Source organism: Lolium perenne, chromosome 6, assembly GCF_019359855.2.
Source record: "Lolium perenne isolate Kyuss_39 chromosome 6, Kyuss_2.0, whole genome shotgun sequence".
NCBI lineage: Eukaryota > Viridiplantae > Streptophyta > Magnoliopsida > Poales > Poaceae > Lolium > Lolium perenne.
Genome location: NC_067249.2, coordinates 11,608,000 through 11,625,703, shown reverse-complemented (window position 1 = coordinate 11,625,703; position 17,704 = coordinate 11,608,000). Strand labels below are relative to the sequence as shown.

General features: G+C 43.7%; 1 protein-coding gene across 2 annotated transcripts; it reads left to right on the top strand.

Annotated features, from left to right (window-relative positions):
• The first annotated feature begins 554 nt into the window (after positions 1-554).
• LOC127308888 (uncharacterized) lies at positions 555-15,817 on the top strand. 2 transcript variants are annotated; one of them, XM_051339788.2, is made up of 21 exons: positions 555-728; positions 1,061-1,741; positions 2,325-2,545; positions 3,372-3,469; positions 3,599-3,656; positions 3,840-3,979; positions 4,891-5,069; positions 5,157-5,302; positions 5,394-5,675; positions 6,127-6,267; positions 6,514-6,768; positions 6,956-7,093; positions 7,171-7,467; positions 7,595-7,768; positions 8,720-9,668; positions 9,746-9,831; positions 10,201-10,305; positions 10,401-11,501; positions 11,920-13,941; positions 14,046-14,241; positions 14,634-15,817. In XM_051339788.2, the coding sequence occupies exons 2-21, from the start codon at positions 1,084-1,086 to the stop codon at positions 15,491-15,493; spliced, it is 8,106 nt and encodes a 2,701-aa protein (XP_051195748.1). In that variant the 5' UTR covers positions 555-728; positions 1,061-1,083; the 3' UTR covers positions 15,494-15,817. The 2 variants fall into 2 exon arrangements, with proteins under 2 accessions (XP_051195748.1, XP_051195749.1); XM_051339789.2 differs by having other exon boundaries at positions 8,717-9,668.
• The last annotated feature ends 1,887 nt before the right edge of the window (positions 15,818-17,704 follow it).

The following is a 17,704-nucleotide window of genomic DNA, read 5'->3' as shown; positions in this document are numbered from 1 at the left end:
TGATATTTTAAAAGTAGTGATGGTGTGGGTAGATTCAATTGATATCTTATTTCCCCTTTCCAAGGAAAATACCGATGTCTTATTTCCCCTTTTAAAAGTGATGAATTGTTAGTACATCGCTATATCGCCGCATCATTCTTTAGCAATAAATAAATTATTGCGAAAATCAAATTTTGGCAGTGTTCCATATGTGGCCCTAGTGATCTTGTAGATACGGTAGATATCGAATTAATCGATATTTGGTCTAGATTTATTGCGTTGCACCAAATATATTAGATATAGGGAATTAATTCGAGTACAATTAATGTGAGGCGTTTCCTCTGGACAGTAAATGTGCAATAGTTGGTGTGGCTCAGCCGGGGGAGTTTTACACATTTGCCACACTTTTTTTGCATTTTGCATATTTGCCACATCATATGTCACTGACATGTGGTGGTCATAGGGCAAATTTGCAATAAAAAATGTAAAATGTGGCAGGTGTGCAAATATTCCGGCTCACCTGCTGCTGACGTGACGGCCGAGGCGGCGCGGGGTAAAAAGCAGAGGCAGAGATGCGGTAAAAACGGCTTCTTTCCGTCGCCGGCTCAAAACCCCGTCGCCGGCTCTGCCGCCTCCGCCGCAGCGATCGCGCGAAACCCTAGACCCCGCCGCCACCGCCGCCGCCGCCGCCGCCGCCGCGACGATCGGACCACTCCGCCCACAGCATTCACCGCCCGCTCCCGGAAGAGGTACGTCTTCACCGCGCCGCCCGGTCGCCCGGCCGCCTCCTATTCCGTCCGCGCTTCTCCTCTTCCCATCTCCATGGGCCCGCCCGTCGGCGCGCCTTCCGCGCGCTCGTGGGGAGGGGGAGAGGCCGGGAGCCTAGGGTTCGGCGGCCCCCTGTCCGGCAGGGGACTCCTCCCCTGCTCGGATTCTTGGGGTTTTTGTCTTCCGCCGTTCTCGATTTTTTTTTTCCTTCCCCGTTTCGCAGCCAAGATTGGGGTTTTGTTCCTGGTCCGGGTTCCTGATGCGAATGCGTGATCTTTGACGGAAAGTTTCTGTTTTGTGAGTGTTGCTGCAGAGACCAGGGCGGCGCGCGGCGGGATGGGCAACAGCAGAGGGACGGCGAGAGGAGCAGTCGGAGGCAGCAGCGAGACGGGGAGGGAGGACGGGGTTGCCGGCACGCCGCGTGCTTCCGGAACCCGGGGGACGGCGGCGAGAAGCGGCGCGAACGAGGCACGCCCGCCTTCTCAAGGAGGGCCAGGCGAGCTGGGTCCGAGGAGCCCAGGTCCGGAGAGGGGTTCCCCTGGCATTAGTCACGGAACGAAAACTTTCGTCAACAAGGGGAATGGGAACGCTGGCAGCACGGGGAGGGAGGACACAGGCACACAGCGTGCTCCTGGAGGCCCTGTGATCCCGGCGCCGGCGGCCAGAAGCGGCGCAACTGGGGCTGCTCCCCGCCTGCCGTTGCGTGGAGGTCTAGGCCGGGAGAGCGGTTCCACCGGGCCAGGGAACGTGGTGAGTCCATCCTCCGACCAGCAGCAGAGTGGCGCGACGTCAGACACTGTTAAGAACAGCGCTTCAGGTTCCCTGTCAAGAGATTCAGACAGGAGCGCTGGCTCTCGGAATGGCGCAGAAACGCCGAGGAGCGAGGATGCCAGGGACGGGAGCGCCAGCAGCTTGTTAAAGAAGCGGAAAAGGCTCGGCAATTCGAGAAATTACGTGAATTTATTCAAGACAGTCAAAAGAGCGAATGACGCAGGTATCGAATCCTCTTATGCTGTGCCTTTGGTATATCTACTTAGGGGCCGAATGCTCCCTTCCTGTGAGACAATCAGTTTTTTATGGCTTATGTGGGCTTTAAGTGGCACTTTGTTACCCAGTTGCATCCTAATCGTGGGGTTTTCTTGTGGTTAGGAACTGCTTTAGGCTTAGTGGGGAATAATATAATGTATAGAACACACAAGCCAGACACCATTGACTGCACCATGCTCCATGCATTAAGGAAAAGGGTTAAACTTTACAAAGACATTATGTCGCAATCTAGTTAAGGTTTTATGCTTCAAGGTGGGAGACCATGCATTAAAAAAACAGTGAAGTCTTTTTAATTAGTCAAGGTTTTTGGCTTAATGGTGGGGGCATATCTAGGGCACCATCATTTAGGTGCAAGCATACAAAACAACTTCTGTTACCAAATCAACATGGGAATTTCCAATCATGCGTTATCGGATAGCGCAATTGCATTCTGGTTCATGCGGCTTTACCTATTAGCTGTACTCTTGGTCATTTAGTCTGCACTAATTCATCTGAATACTATCATACCAAACTTATCCTTTACTTTCCAGATGTAGCCGTTGCTTCTCCTGACAGAGTGGGCAAGGAAAACACTTCAAGCGGGCATGTCGCAGACAGCAACATCTCTAAGCTACGCAAAGGTAGCAGGTTAACTGAGAACAACAAGAGACATTCAAGCGATGATGCATGCAAAGTTTCCAAAAGTCTTGGTTTTGGTCTACATGAAACTTCAGAGACAAGAGTTAACCAAGATTCTGTACCGGTTTCAGAGGTTTGTCTTCTAATGTCTATATTTCTTTTTAACCAGCGGCAATGCCATCTTTTTCGCTCTCTGCGAGTTCTTGGTAGACTTGAACAACATCGGTTGCAGAATTTTTCTAATGTTGCGATACTTATTTCTTTCCCTCCATGTTACTGGCAGAGGGTTTGTTACACTGGAAAAGTTATACATCTAATAAAAAACATCTCCGAGCTACATAGATAGCTATTTGCTAGTTTCTACAGTATTCTGATTCTGCTGTCATCTCATGTACCTTGGAATGTGCATCAGGCAGGACCAGTGTTTTGAATAGCGTGTGGTGCAAGCATAGTGGCTGTGTATTCTCCTGTAGCAAAACTCTTGCTGTATTTGCAAGTTTGTTAAGTCACTCAACTCCATCCATCTTACAGTAGAATACTGAAGAATTAAGATATATAAGTAAACGTGATTAAAATACCACCAGAATGTAAAATCTAGCATCATGAATTAATAGCTTTCGTTCTCCTACGAAGGTTGTGGACCGATGCGTTCTTCATTCCCTCTGTTATTTGGTTGTCTATGTGCATGTCTTGGATATGGATAGAGATTCCTAGTGACAGATGGCTAGATAAGATGACGGAGTATTAAGGCACAAGCATGTTAAGTGCAATTGCATGCATTGATTGCTCATGATAAATGACGTGCATATGCTTATGAAGATGCAACGTGCCAATATATGTCCTGTATAGAGGCACCACACTGCAACATCCAATCACTAACAGCAGTTAGATGCCCTGTACTCCATGGGAAACCATTTGAAACAGTGTCCGTGACTAACTTTTGTCGTCAATTTTTGTAGGTGCAGCCGCGTAAACCTACCGATGTGCCCCTGCAAAATATAACGGATGAAAGCAGTCTTCCAGGGAAGGCTAGAAATCGATCCACTGTCCCTGCAAGGTGCTTTCTTTGTCATAGCAAGAATCGTTATTTTCAACTCAGCCTTCGTGGCTTATTTGATATATACTAGGCAGTTGGGTATGCATTTTGGATCCATGCCGATTCTGTGTTAACCTTGCCATCTTGCAGACAAAGCTGTTTATCATCATTGCAAAGTGTGCCAGTATCTCTTGTTCACTGTGAAGAGGTACCACACTTTAACTATAACTCACAAGTACTTTGATTCTTTTGGCAACATCTTTATATGCACTAACTCTCCTGCCCCCTCCATGATGTGCTTTCATAACTTTATGCATCAACGGATGTGATATCCAAACTTTTTTCTGTTTATTTCGTTTTGATCAATGTTTGCTCTTGGACATCATGTTAGATCAAAAACACACTTGGAGATGGTGCTATTAGCATTCAGAAAGAAGTTTCAGCTTCAGGGCATAGCAAGGTGATCCCATCTGATCAAACTGATGGTAACTCCAACATATGTGTTGCTTGTGGAACCTCAGGAACTCTTAGGTAAGTTGATTCATTTTTCTTGTCAATGTCATATTAAAATAGTCGTGTAAATGAAGCCATTTATTCAGGATAGCATAAGAACTAATTGTTGTGATCTATAAATGAAAAATCATCTACCCTTCCTGAACTATGGTAAAATTCCGGGTTTCTCTACTCAAATAGAATGTTCAGCCCTGTATGCTCTTTATTACCCCATGGATCCAAGGACCTGCTCTGAATTTTAGTTATGCTGGTTATGTCTTCTTCAGTCATTTTGTTACAGAACCATGCAGTACACAGTATGTGTGTTACCCTGGTACTGAATTCTGTTTTGGCTTCTATGATGCCAAATCTTACTAAATTCTCATCCTGAAGAACATACCAATTTTTACTGCACTCAAAGTATATATGGATTCATGCATATTAAGCCCCATATGTATACTTTGGCCTTGTTCCATCATGAGGAATGGAGGAATGTCATGCCGTGTGATGACTGTGCGTTGACGAACGATCGAGTGCTGGACATGGTTTTGCTTTCTTCACAGTTTCACTTTCCACATCTCCAATCTCTATAATCATCTACTTTTTGCATTTTTTGTTAGGTGAGTTATCATAATATGTCACCCATATTAATGGTTGTATGGATGGGTATAATCTCAGCCGAACACCAGGCTAGTAGAACCTACACAAAAAGCTTTACTTAATTTTGAGTGGGTTACCTAAAATGTATCGGAATCAGATAACCTGTTTTATGAATACCAATTAAGTGCACATGTAAATCCCCTGTTCTCTTGTACTGTTGCATGGTAAGAGAACACACGATCAAAACATGTCATCTGATCTGTGTATTTTATTGATGTTCTGCGTACACTTTTGTCCATCATGCACAACATTCACTTTATGTTCTGATATATATATTCAATTGATAATAGGTCTTGTGATGGAAAAGGTTGCCAAACTAGATACCATATCTCTTGTCTGGATCCTTCTCTGGAATATTTGTCTCCTGGAATTTGGTTCTGTACCAGCTGTACAAATAAGAGGTTCCAGTTTGGTTTACATTCTGTTGTTGATGTAATAGAGTCGGTCTGGGATGTCAAGGAGGCTGAGGGTAAGTGCAATTTTTCTTCTGGCATGAATCAAAATCTATTAAAGCAGTTCTTCTACTTCCAAATTTATTACCTCTCTATGTTTGTAGGAATGCAAAATAGCAAGCTGTATTTTGTTAAATATAAGAATCTGGCGCATGTCCATAATCGTTGGGTTCCAGAAGTTGATATCAATATCACTCCTGGAGGTCCTGATCTTCTTTCCTTGTTTAACAAGAGGAATCATACTGAAAAGGTGATTAATTTCTTCTTTCCTTATTTTATTTTGCATATGAGAGATGATTGCAAAAGAACTGTGCTGATGTTTTCTTTTAATGATTCTCCAGGCAATTTGGAAGGAGGAATGGACTAAGCCACACCGCCTGTTAAGGAAGAGGCTACTCATGCCCCCAAAATTAGCTGATGATTTCTTTTCCTCATCTGGTGTTAAATACTCATATTGTACTCTTGAATGGTTAGTTAAATGGAGGGGTCTTGGCTATGATCATGCAACATGGGAATTAGAGACTTCGCCCTGTTTATGTACGCCTGAGGCTGACCAACTTAAAAAGAACTACAAGAACCGCCGTGAAGCTGCAAAACAATCATCTATCCCTACACAATCAAAGGTGTGATGGGAAACCTAATTTTAATGCTTTTCTTGTACTCCTAATATTGTTTAAAATCCATGCAGGATACAAGTATGATAGGGAGTAGCCTGGCCAGTTTGAAAATAATAAACTTCGTGGAAACGTAACATCATTTATTAGGTTATATACACTATTAAGATTATCGATGTTTAGGATGATCGATAAACTAGCCACCAAAAAATTGAAAACTGAAAGTCAGGTTAGCTGGTTTGATAATTCCATAAAAAAGGTTAAGTGCATATTAACTGCACCATATTATCTTTCCACACTTTTTTTCACCTACCTGTATTGAACTATCACAGCATTGATATTATAGTACGTCTGTTCTCTTTGTCATGTGTTAGATATGCCTGTGTGCTTAAAACCTACTATACATATTCATGAAACTGCTAATTTTCTTCTTCTGTGGAATTATTACTTGTCTTTACAGGTTAAGCAAAGCTCATTTCAGAAACTTGAGAGTTTACCAGATGGATGCCATTCTGATTTTGACAATGATCACTTGTTTTCTATCAATCACCTCCGAGAGTTCTGGTATAAATCCCGTGGTGCTGTTCTAGTTGATGATAAGGTACGAATAATGCAAGTAGCTTAGCAGCATTAGTCTTAAAAAAGTTCAAGAAACAAGCCTTCTATTCAAGTTTTCCACCCATATACTTGTTTGTAGTAGTTATGGCCACTGGCAAGGTCATATGTTCTACTGCTTCCTTACATGAATGTCAGATTGTACTGTTATAAGTACATCTCTTACAGTTGTACTTGGTTATTTTTGAACTCCTTCCTGAATAAAAAGGATGCCGTGTTAACTACCGTGCAGGAGTTTGTAATAAAGACTGTCTTATTCACAATGTCTGTATTACCTGATGTCAATCAACCCATCCTAATTGTCACAACTCCTGCTTCTCTATCCTTATGGGAGGTTCAATTCAATACCTTGGCACCATTTATCAATGTTGTTGTGTATGAAGGAGGGAAAGACACGCTCAAATTAATTCAAGATCTGGAATTCTATGAGAGCGGAAGCTCTATTATGTTGCAGGTTCTCTTATGCCATGCTGATGCTATCTTAGAGGTAAGTGCCAACTGCTAAGTATCTCTTTGCTAGTCTTAGCAAGCAAATGCTGTTTACCACTCAAGAGCACATAAATTGCACAGAGCCACCTGGATCATATTGGTGTCATTGGTACTAGTTAAGACACCTCTAGCTCTGTTAAGCATATGTTTTTTCATTTAATTTCATTCTCTCTGCCATGGCACAGGATATCGAACCTATAGCACGCATTGGTTGGGAGGCAGTTATAGTTGATTATTATCAAAAATCAACCCTACAATATCTCGAACAACTGAAGCAACTTTCCACTGATTTTAGAATGTTGCTTGTGAGCTCCCCAATTAAGGTGCCTATCACTAGCTCTCGCCTGTATAACTGCTTCTGTGCCACAAATAAGCCGTGCTGAATCTTGCTATTTTGCAGGACGATCTTCCTGAGTACATGAAACTCTTAGGTTTCCTTAATTCCGGAGAGCAAGAAAATGGCAGTTGCCTTGATACTGCTGATGCCCTTGTGATGTCAAAAGTAAACTTCAAAAGTCATATCGCATATGAGCGCCGAGCAGATTCTTCAAAAATATCGGAGCACTGGGTTCCTGCTTACATTTCACAATTGCAGCTAGAGATGTATTGCTCCATACTTCTTTCAAATTCATCTATCCTCCAGTCAAAGATGAAAAGTGATGGCTCTCTTTGCGGCATTATTATGTCCCTCTCAAAGGTGTGCTTTGCAAACATATATACAGCTTGCATGATAACAAGTAATCATTTTGTGCAATCTGCAGTGATGTACTTTTCTTCTTCTGTGAAGTTACTGAATTTGATCTGTTCTTGTCCTCATGTTATAGTGCTGTGATCACCCTTACCTCGTTGATGAATTCCTGCAAAATTCGCCTGTCAACAATCACGATCGTAGTGATACTCTAGATACCAGAGTACAAGCATGTGGCAAATTACTGCTTCTTGAAAACATGCTCAAGGAGATAAGGAACAAGAGGCTGAGAGTCATTATTCTTTTTCAAGTGAGATGCTCATGTCATTACCCTCTTTACTTATTACCTATGCTGTTCCATGTTATACAAATAGTTAATCATCTTGGAAGGTTTCTTGCTATCTATTGTATAACCCTGATGGTAATCAGTAATCAACAATTCAAGTTTCTGAATGTTATTATAAAGTTTTCGTTCAGTCATACACTTAGACACCTAGTGGTGATTAGGTGGCCCCAACTGGTCCAGTTATGGGCCCTAACCGGTAATTTTACGGTAACATATAACAGGCACCTGTTCCATTTTATGCCATATGATATGATCTCAGATCTCTATTTTTTGAACATTTGCTGCCTATATTTGTTCAGTCATACACCTAGACACCTAGTAGCGATCGTGTGGCCCTAACTGGTCCAGTTATGGGGCATAACGGGTGATTATACGGGAACATGTAGATGCACCTGTTCCTTTTTATACCATACAATCTCTGTTTTGCGAACACTGCTGCCTATAAATTCCTTAGAAGTTGGATAGGTATAATTAGCATCTGAACTTTGAAAAATCGTAAATAGTCCCTAATACTATTCTGTACATTGCTAGAGTATGCTCATTAGCTTTGGTGCTTGCATCTTGCCTTGGTTTTGATGGCATCATGCTACAGAAATTCCATATGCTATTTATGCCAGCAGATATTTACATGAATGAACATGGTGACCTGCAGAAGTATTTTTTCTTAACAAGTAACTAACAATGCAGAGGAATTATATATGACAGTTTCCTAAGTCTGATCTATAAATCCCATCTCACATATTGTTCCAAACGTGTTCTCATATTGTTACGGACTTGTTCCCTTAAGTACTCATCACTCTTATTCCTTTTTGAAGTATCTCCTTTGTGCTCTTCTCGGGAATTTGTCCCTTTGGCAACTTTCCTTTAATTTTCTTCATTTACTAATTCAGCATTCTTTTTGGGGTGCTATAGAAGTCTGGTGCAGCAGGTGGGAAATCAATGGGTGATATATTGGAAGGTGTTGTTTGTGACAGATTTGGCCGTGAGTCATATGAGCGTATTGAAAGTGGTGCACCATTGTCAAGGAAACATGCAGCAGTAAACATGTTCAATGACACGACTAAGGGGAGATTTGTTATTCTGATTGAAAGTCGGGCATGCCTCCCAAGTGTTAAGCTGTCATCTATTGACGCTGTTATCATATACAATAGTGACTGTAACCCACTAAATGATCTGAAGGCTATTCAAAGAATCAAAATAGAATCACAGAAGTATCCGGGCATTTTCCGTTTATACACTCCTTTCACAATGGAAGAGAAGCAGCTCGTGCTTGCAAAAGAGGGCGTGCTTATTGGTAACTACAAGGATATGCCACATAGTTTGTGCCATTCAGTGATCAGTTGGGGTGCATTGTTTCTTTTCACCAGATTTGACGAGCTTCAACATGGTAACTATGCAAGTAAAAGTTTTGAAAGGGATACAGTTATTCTGGAGTTTTTAAAATTGGCCATAAATGTTGAAGACAACACTGAAATAAATTGCACGTCCATATCGAAAGCTAATATGAGCGGGGAGTTTTATTCAAGAAGCATTGTTTTAATAGGCGAAAATGTGGCAATGCCTGCTTCGGATGGAGATCCATCTAATTTCTGGTTAAATTTACTGGATGGGAAATCCCCTTGCTGGAGCAATATATCGGAGCCACAACAAGCAAGCCACAGGTTGGTACAGAACAGAGAAGAACCAGCCAGAGTTCCTGCTGAAGAAGCCGATGAAGGCAGAAGGAAGCGTAGAAAGGTTGACGGAATCACAGTTCCATCTTCAAAACGTTCATCTTACAACAGTCATGATGATATCTTACCTAAAAATTGTTATACAGTGAGCCCCCATCTTCAACAATTTCATGACACGCACCAAAAAGAAGGTATCATGTTTGTGTCAAGAATACACTCTGTTGCAGATATGCATATTACATTGTTCTGATATGATTTTGTTCTGAAGGGATGAAAAAACCGACGACACCAAAGAATCTTCACGTTCAACTTAAGCAAGAGCTGTCAAAACTAATTAAGGTGTTACAATTGCCGGTATGCATTTTCTTAGTTCTTCCACCTAATCTGTGTTTTCGTTATAATACACTATTGACATCAAAATAACATTTATTCATGCTCAGAGTATGTTCCGCTAATGTACAAAATGTTATGCGAAGTGCACAAAATCCTGCATGCAAAACCAAACTTTCTAGTTCAGACATGCTCATCTGCATTTTCTGCAATTTTATCTGATATGCCTAATGGTTATACATTTTTTACACCCACGTGGAAGTTGAAATAATGATTTAGGACTGGAATAATATTCTTGCTAATGGTTCTTTTGATTTTTTATTCCTTGGCTCTCTCACTGCTTCTTTGTGCTTATTTGATCTGACATGCATTTTGTATAAATAACAATTGCAGGATAATGCAAGACTTCAGGCTGAACAGTTCTTTGAATATTATTTGAACAATCATCTAGTTCCACCCGAGCCAGTGGACATATTGCATGCATTCAACATAGCCTTGGTAAGAAAGGCACCCATACAATTTTTTTTAATGTTTTTTTGCTTTTCATGTTTATATTTATCAAATATGCTTATGTTCTTTGATTTTTTCATCAGTGTTGGCGTGCTGCTTCTCATGTAAATTATAAGGTAGATCGCAGAGAGTCAGTTGCCCTTGCTGAAAAAAGCTTCAATTGTGAGTACAATGAAGTGCTTGCGGGTTTGATCTATACGAAATTAAGGACCCTAAAGAAAAAATTCCCGAATAGAGCAGGTGAAACAAGTATCAAGGGTCAACCAGTATCAGCAGAGGACACCCAGCTTTCATGGCAAGAAACCTCTACTAACTTGGAAAATGACAACATGTTCCAAAACAAGGAAATTGATCTTCATGGTAATTTCACAAATGGTGCACCACAAGAGGTCTCATCTGTTGCTGAAGAAACTCGCAAAGAGTGTCACGTGCCAAATGATGAGCCTCCTAATATGATTGTGGAGAAAAACATAGATTTAATTGATAGTGTTTTCTCCCTAAGAAAAAATAATATCCTTTGCAAACAACAGCTTGAGATATCAGGTTTAGTGACACACAGGCAGAACAATGTCATGAGACTGAAAGAAGTTTGCACGTTAGTTCTCGAACATATTCGTAGAAGTCACATTGATGAAATGACCAGGACTGAAAAAATAAAGCTGACTGCTCAGTGGTTCGTTATGCTCATGTATGCATTTTTGGGGCATATGAAGCTCCAGCATGACAAGCTTGAGGGACTGCAATCTGATACATGGTCTTTAGAGCGTCAACTGAAGGAGAAGCTCCACCAGGTAGCAAAATCAGGCCAATTAGATAAAGACTTTGATCGGCATATTGCTCTACCTGACTCAAACTTTGTTATGGAGGAATTCATCCATCTCAAGGAACAGAATGATGAGTATCACATTGCTGAAAGTTCTGTGTCAGATTGTCAGCAGTCATCAAATGACGCATTGTCGATGGAAAGTACATTAGTACGAAGTGAAGCTTTGTCAGAGCCCATATCTATACATGCAATGGAAAATGAGCCAGTTGAGACTTCTGTGGGCTCTGGCGGAGGACCAGCGTCAGAAGCCACTGATTTTCAAGAAAACAACATCCAATTTAGTTCTGATGGCATTATTGTACAAAGAGCTGGTTGTTCATCAAGTACTATTCCTGCAAATGACGATTCCACTGGTCAGGTATTATGTTGCTCATTTTTAAAATGCATTATCCTTGTGATATGCTGATATGTGCATAAGCTTCTTTGTTCTTGACTTACATGTGGACTACAAAATCTCCTTATGTCGCATGACATTTGACTACATAAATGATCGTACACCATTTATTTGGCTCGTCCTGATTGTACTGATGTGTATGCACCCTATTATCTTTTTTGCTGCCTGTATTACCGCTGTGCTCTAGGCATTGAGAGTGATACATGTTACCTTAACAAGAGTATTCTTCTGAGCAATTAGCTCTTTTGTTTGGTGCAGAACTTTTCAAAGTTGTCCTTTTTTCCACTGTTCATAAATCACCAGTGCGTCATGCTTTGCATTTTGTGTCTCCTCGTATTATTATACTTGACTTATTTATGTGTTCATTTATCACTATTATCAGGAATCCTCAACCAGTGAGTGTAGAAATACTGAACATATTGAGATAGACAATATTGCGAAGCCAATTATCTTGCCGGGAGGTGCAACTTCTCTTGTTAGGGGAGGTCATGCAAACAATGATGGCATTCTTGACACAGATGGAGTCCACTTGGAGTCGCCAAATTTGACTTCCTCACAAAGCCTTGCAGCTTTGGTGGGAACTCAAGCTGTTCTATCATGCATGCCTCCCCAACAAAGCACAGATCCGTCAGCTCAGCAAACTGTAGCACCTTCACAGTGTCCACCTGCCGAAGCAGAGCAGACAGGTTTGTCGGGCACACAGGCAGTTCAAGTTTTGCAGCCTGAAATGCAACCATCAATCTTACTTTCAGATGCTCCACCTCAAAAGAAGCACCCTGATGACAGGAGCCAAGCAGGTTGTCAACTAGATAGAGCAACTGGACTGTCAAAGGGAGGTGCAGCAACTTCTCACCATTTAGGTGATGTCAGAATGCAAGTCCAGGAAAAAGATGATGGCAATGTAGTTGCTGATCCAGTGCTTCCAGAGCCTCCAACTTACCCTGCAGATAGCACAGTCACTCTACAAGTGTCTAAGGAAGTTGAATCCCACATCTGCGAACAAAGTATGGCTGCGAAACAATGTTTGGCAATTTTGCGGCATCCACCAGCTGAAGCAGAACCATCAAGTATAGGCACAGAAGCAGCTTGGAATTTGCAGCCCGAAGTGCAATCATCAACCTCAATGCAGGATGAACCTGCAGAGGGAGAGGATGAACCTGGGGCAGAGGATGAGCCTGAGGTAGAGGATAAACCAGTGGGCATGGTGACAGCCCATGATCTCCAGTCCGAAATACAACCTGGGGCAGAGGATGAGCCTGAGGTAGAGGATAAACCAGTGGGCATGGTGACAGCCCATGATCTCCAGTTCGAAATACAACCATCAGCCTCAGTGCCTGCTGAACGAAGTACATGTCTGCCTGCCCAACAAAGTCTAGCAACTTCACGACGTCCACCAGCAGAAGCAAAACAGGCAGATATATTAGGCACAGAGGCAGTCTGCGATTTGCAGCCCGAAGTGCAACCATCAACCTCAGATGAACCTGCCGAGGCAGAGGATGAACCTGAGGTACTTGAGGAAGAGGATGAACCTCCAGAGGCAGAGCGAGCAGGTACCTTGGGTGCCATAGCAACTCAGGATTTGCAGCCTGAAATGCAATCATCAACCACGCATGTAGAACCTTCACTGGATCCACATGCAATGGTAGACTCAGCAGGCATGGTCACAGCTCACGATCCCCAGTCCGAAATACTACCATCAGCCTCAGTGCCTACGGAACAAAGTACAAGCCTTCCTGCCCAACAAAGTTTAGCAACTTCAGGACATTCACCAGCAGAAGCTGAACAGGCAGAGGGCACATGCGATTTGCAGCCTTCACAAAGTGAAGTGCAAGTGTCAACCACAATGCAGGATCAACCTACAGAAGGAGAAGCATGTATCTTGGGCGCCATAGCTGCTCGGAGCTTGCAGCCTGGAACACAACCATCAACATCAGCGCAGAGTGCTCCTTCTGAAAGAACCTATCTGGCTGGCATGCCTGTGCTACAAAGTTATAGTGTAGAATCTTCACTGAATCCACATGCCAGAGCAGAATCAACACATACTTTGGGTTCACTGATAGCTCATGATCTGCATACTGAAGTACGTCCATCAGGCTCAATGCAGGATCGACCTGCAGAAGGAGAAGGAGCAGCTATGTTAGGTTCCACGGCAGCCCAGGATTTGCAGCCTGAACTGCAATCATCAACCACAGTTCATGTTCCACCTGAAAGAATGCACACTGAAGAAAGGACACAAATTGGTTTTCAGCCACATAGGGTACCTGCTCTTGAGCAGCCCACCCAACAACATCCAGTCACAAGATTAGTGTTTAATAATCCAATTCTTAGTGACGAACCGCTGAAAAATGAGTTGGACAGGTTAATGCATTGCAACAATGTGCTTAGTAAAGACCATGAACATAAGGTTTGCTTTTTATTCTGTCTGTTATCTGTTTTTACTGTGAATTGTCTGTGCTAGTCGGTCAGTTTTTTCATTTCTTCCTTGGCTGCACCTCTATTTTTCAACAGAAATCACTACTTGTAATAGAGTACAACCAAGAAATAGAGAAGATAAAAAAGAAGTATGACTTCTTACTTCAGAAAGAAGATTCCGCTTATCTTCACACCCAGCGTGAGCTTACTGATCTCTTCAGGAAAGTGTTTGTAAACAAATCACTAGCTGATAATTTTCAAGGGATGTTCACACCATCATCTGCAGCTCAAGGTATGCAACTAAAAATTACTAGCATATCTCGTTGTTTTCCAAAATAATATTCTGATGATAAGTTCATAACTAGTCTTCACCATTTTGCTTTGTTTAATGCATAGTTTTCAACTCCACTATTTTTGTTTTGATGGACCTATAATGTGGACCATGTTGTTCTTGCATGATTCAATCTACCAGCGTCTTGTGTATATTTGGGCGTCTTATATGGCGAACATATTATATCGTGATCTCTTAGCAGTGTCATTCTCGCTATTTCTGGCTTCTTTTCCAGTAATGCCATGCTAGGTGGCTGCGTTACATTGATCTTCAGAAGTAAAAGGGCAATTTAGATCTAGGATCTGTTCTGTAGTCAGGTGAGTAATGGTTTGCTTTTTCCCCGTGCAATGCAGGGAGGTCGACGAACCCTGTAATGGAGCGGCAATTTGAGTCTTCTTCAGCTGCTCAGACTGCAGCATTACCAGTTATTTCCTCATCAGCCATCAGACCACCAGGATCTTATGTCCGACCTCCGTTTGTGGCTGAAGCATCATCATCATCATCATCATCGTCATCATACAGCAGCTACGGATCCGCTGGAGCACAACCAACTGCTGTCCAACCACTATCAGCCTTAGCCAGCAATCTCTATGGAAGAACAATGTCACATGTTCCTCCGCCGCATCTGCCTCATGGCAGCTACAGATCTGCTACAGACCAACTGCGTCCGTCCTCTCCTCATCTCCAGCAGCTCAGGATACCCTCTCAGCATGCCATGCACACGGACCAGCAGCAGCTTCCTGCTGCCAGTACAGCGGTTGCTTCGTTGGGACAGTATGCCGCTGCTACCATGGGAAGCTACGTATCGGCAGTTCCACAGGGAGGCGCCGTACTGAACTCCATGGACCCAAGTTCAGCTCACCAAGCAATGCTGCCACCAGCATCAAGCTCACGCCCACCTCGCCGAGCGTCCTCGCTGCCACCCGGCCGACACCCAGAGTCCATGGTCAACTTGCAGCCATCTAGTTCAAACCCCATCTTCATGCCAGCCCACCAACAATCACCATATCCAAGCATGGCCTTGGGCTGCGCCTCAGGTCCGCAGAATGCAGCGCCAGGAATCCAGCAGCACAGAGGCGCTCGGATAGCCGGCGTGAATCACAATCAGCCTGGCTCTGAACCGGCGTCGCTGAACCCGTATATGCCAGCTAGGTTCGGCCTGGGTAGCAGTCCCACGGACACAGCGGTGGTGTGCCTTTCTGACGACGAATAGTCCGATGTCTTACTGACTTAGTAGCCGCCAATCTAACGCCTCTCGCATCATTATCTATGTAGCGAAGCGATGGACAGTTGCAAATCAGGGAGAACATTGCACCTGTTGAGAGAACATTGTACTGATGTTATTACAAAGTTTTGTGTAGTGCCAGTCTTCATAGCAAATGTCTGACAATTTCTTTTCATGCGAATCTGACTGGCAGGCAGGCTGGCTGACCCTTTGTTAGCTTGAGACCAGTCCTGGCTTGAGTCTACTACCATGCCAGGGTTCTCCTAATGTCTGGTGACAATCTTAATATATACTCCCCTCGTTCTAGAGTAAGTGTGCAGATTTTTCTAGATTTGCATGTATACACATTTTAGTTGGTAGATACATACAAATCTAGAAAAAATTGCGACCCTTATTTTGAAATGGAGGGAGTACCCGTATTGTATGGCTTTCTCAGATTTTTCTTTGATTTTGCTTTTTTATTTCATATGTTGTATTCTGCTCCTCCTTTTGCTGCAATGAGGTTGGTTGGTTTCACTGGGAAATGAAATAAGCTGAGCTGAGCTGACCTGTACTCGATCCGATCTGGTACAGTTCGTGCTGTTAAAATTGACATGCAGAGGTGTGGTATGGCTCGGGTTGAGTCAACTCAGCTGCACATGGCAGATGCGTATGTCAACTTGCCAAGGGAGGGAAGAACACTGATCCAGGTCTAGGAATGCCAGGGAATTAATCAATTAACTAGTTTTGCGCTTTCATTATTTTCTGCATTTTTTTATCTGGGGTCACCCTAAAAATCATGGCTCAGTACTCGAGGAACGTCTCCAAGAAGGGAACAATGTACAACTGTTGTCGTCGCCCGATCGAAAATCTTAGGGTTTCACCCTGGAGAAAACTCGAGTTTCCAAAAATATGTCTTTGGCAAGACCATTGCCATGCACAACAATTAAAGGTCAGACCTTAAGTTTTCATCCTGGAAATCATGGTTCGGTACTTGAGGAGCACCACCAAGAGTGGATTCCATGTGTGCTGGTACCCCCATTTGCCAATGTTGTTGCTGCAAGTCGCCAAACACCTGACACATAGAGCGAACCTGTGTTGCATTATCCTCATCGCAAACATGACCCTCTCCGCCTATGCCATCCTCCGATCAAAGCTCCATTGGATTTCTCCACCCATGGAAATATATATTAAGACATGAACCATGTTACCGGCAAGAAGGCGAAGCTTCACGCCATTCTGGTAGAAGGTAAGGACACACACGACCGCATCGATTTCGCTCTAGATAATCATTAACATATTGCGCAAAATTTTGGAAACCTCCAAGCGGAAGAACAGAACTCATCTACGGCTAGATCGAGGAAGCCGACTTGAAGCAGATCGACGTCCATGGTATTTGAAGCGCAGCAGGGCCAGACCACCTTTATTCGTAGCTAGACCCCACTAGAACTTTGTTGGCAGATCAAGGACGACCCTGGCTACGATGCCCGCGAACAACACGAGGAGCAACGCTACGGCCGAGATCCGGGCAAAGGGTCGACCAACCGCTGCAAGGCAGCTGCATCTGCTCGCAGCTGCCGCGGTCCTCCGGCACGGTCGAAGCGAGATAGTCATCGCCGTGTTGCACCTCCGCCATGGCTCGCTGCTCCACCGCCACGCCATAATAGCTGCCGCGCTGGCCCGCCGAGACCACCTATCCACGCGAAGGGATGGAGCAGGGGTGAGCCATCCTCACCTACAGCCTTCGGCGGCTGGCGCACCACCACCACCACCTGCGCTAGCGCCGGCCAACAGATGCCCGAGCTAGGTATTTTTTTTGGGAGGATAGGATCTCCTCGAGGTCACCCGCACAAGCGACCCGGAAGAGGCATGAATGGGTGTAACCTAACAAGCATTAGGGCATCTCCAACAGGGCGACACAAACATACGCATATATGCGACCGTGCAGTCGAAAAATGCGTATGTACCCGAGCCCAGCAGCCCGACGCATAGCGTCCGACCCGTCCGTCTAGACGCGAACGTGGCCCAAATATGTGGCACGCTTGTGTCTGCACGGACAGTGATGTCTACGCACGCTTCTATTCCTGTAGACAGTGTTGGGCCTCCAAGAGCAGAGATTTGTAGAACAGCAGCAAGTTTCCCTTAAGTGAATCACCCAAGGTTTATCGAACTCAGGGAGGTAGAGGTCAAAGATATCCCTCTCAAGCAACCCTGCAATTA

Bases quoted from the DNA above. Each gene is read 5' to 3' on its own strand.
- LOC127308888 (XM_051339789.2), top strand. From the start codon at position 1,084: ATGGGCAACAGCAGAGGGACGGCGAGAGGAGCAGTCGGAGGCAGCAGC. The intron at 7,769-8,716 runs GTGAGATGCTCA...GGGGTGCTATAG, and splicing joins GAGTCATTATTCTTTTTCAA to AAGTCTGGTGCAGCAGGTGG. The intron at 9,669-9,745 runs GTATCATGTTTG...TTTGTTCTGAAG, and splicing joins TGACACGCACCAAAAAGAAG to GGATGAAAAAACCGACGACA.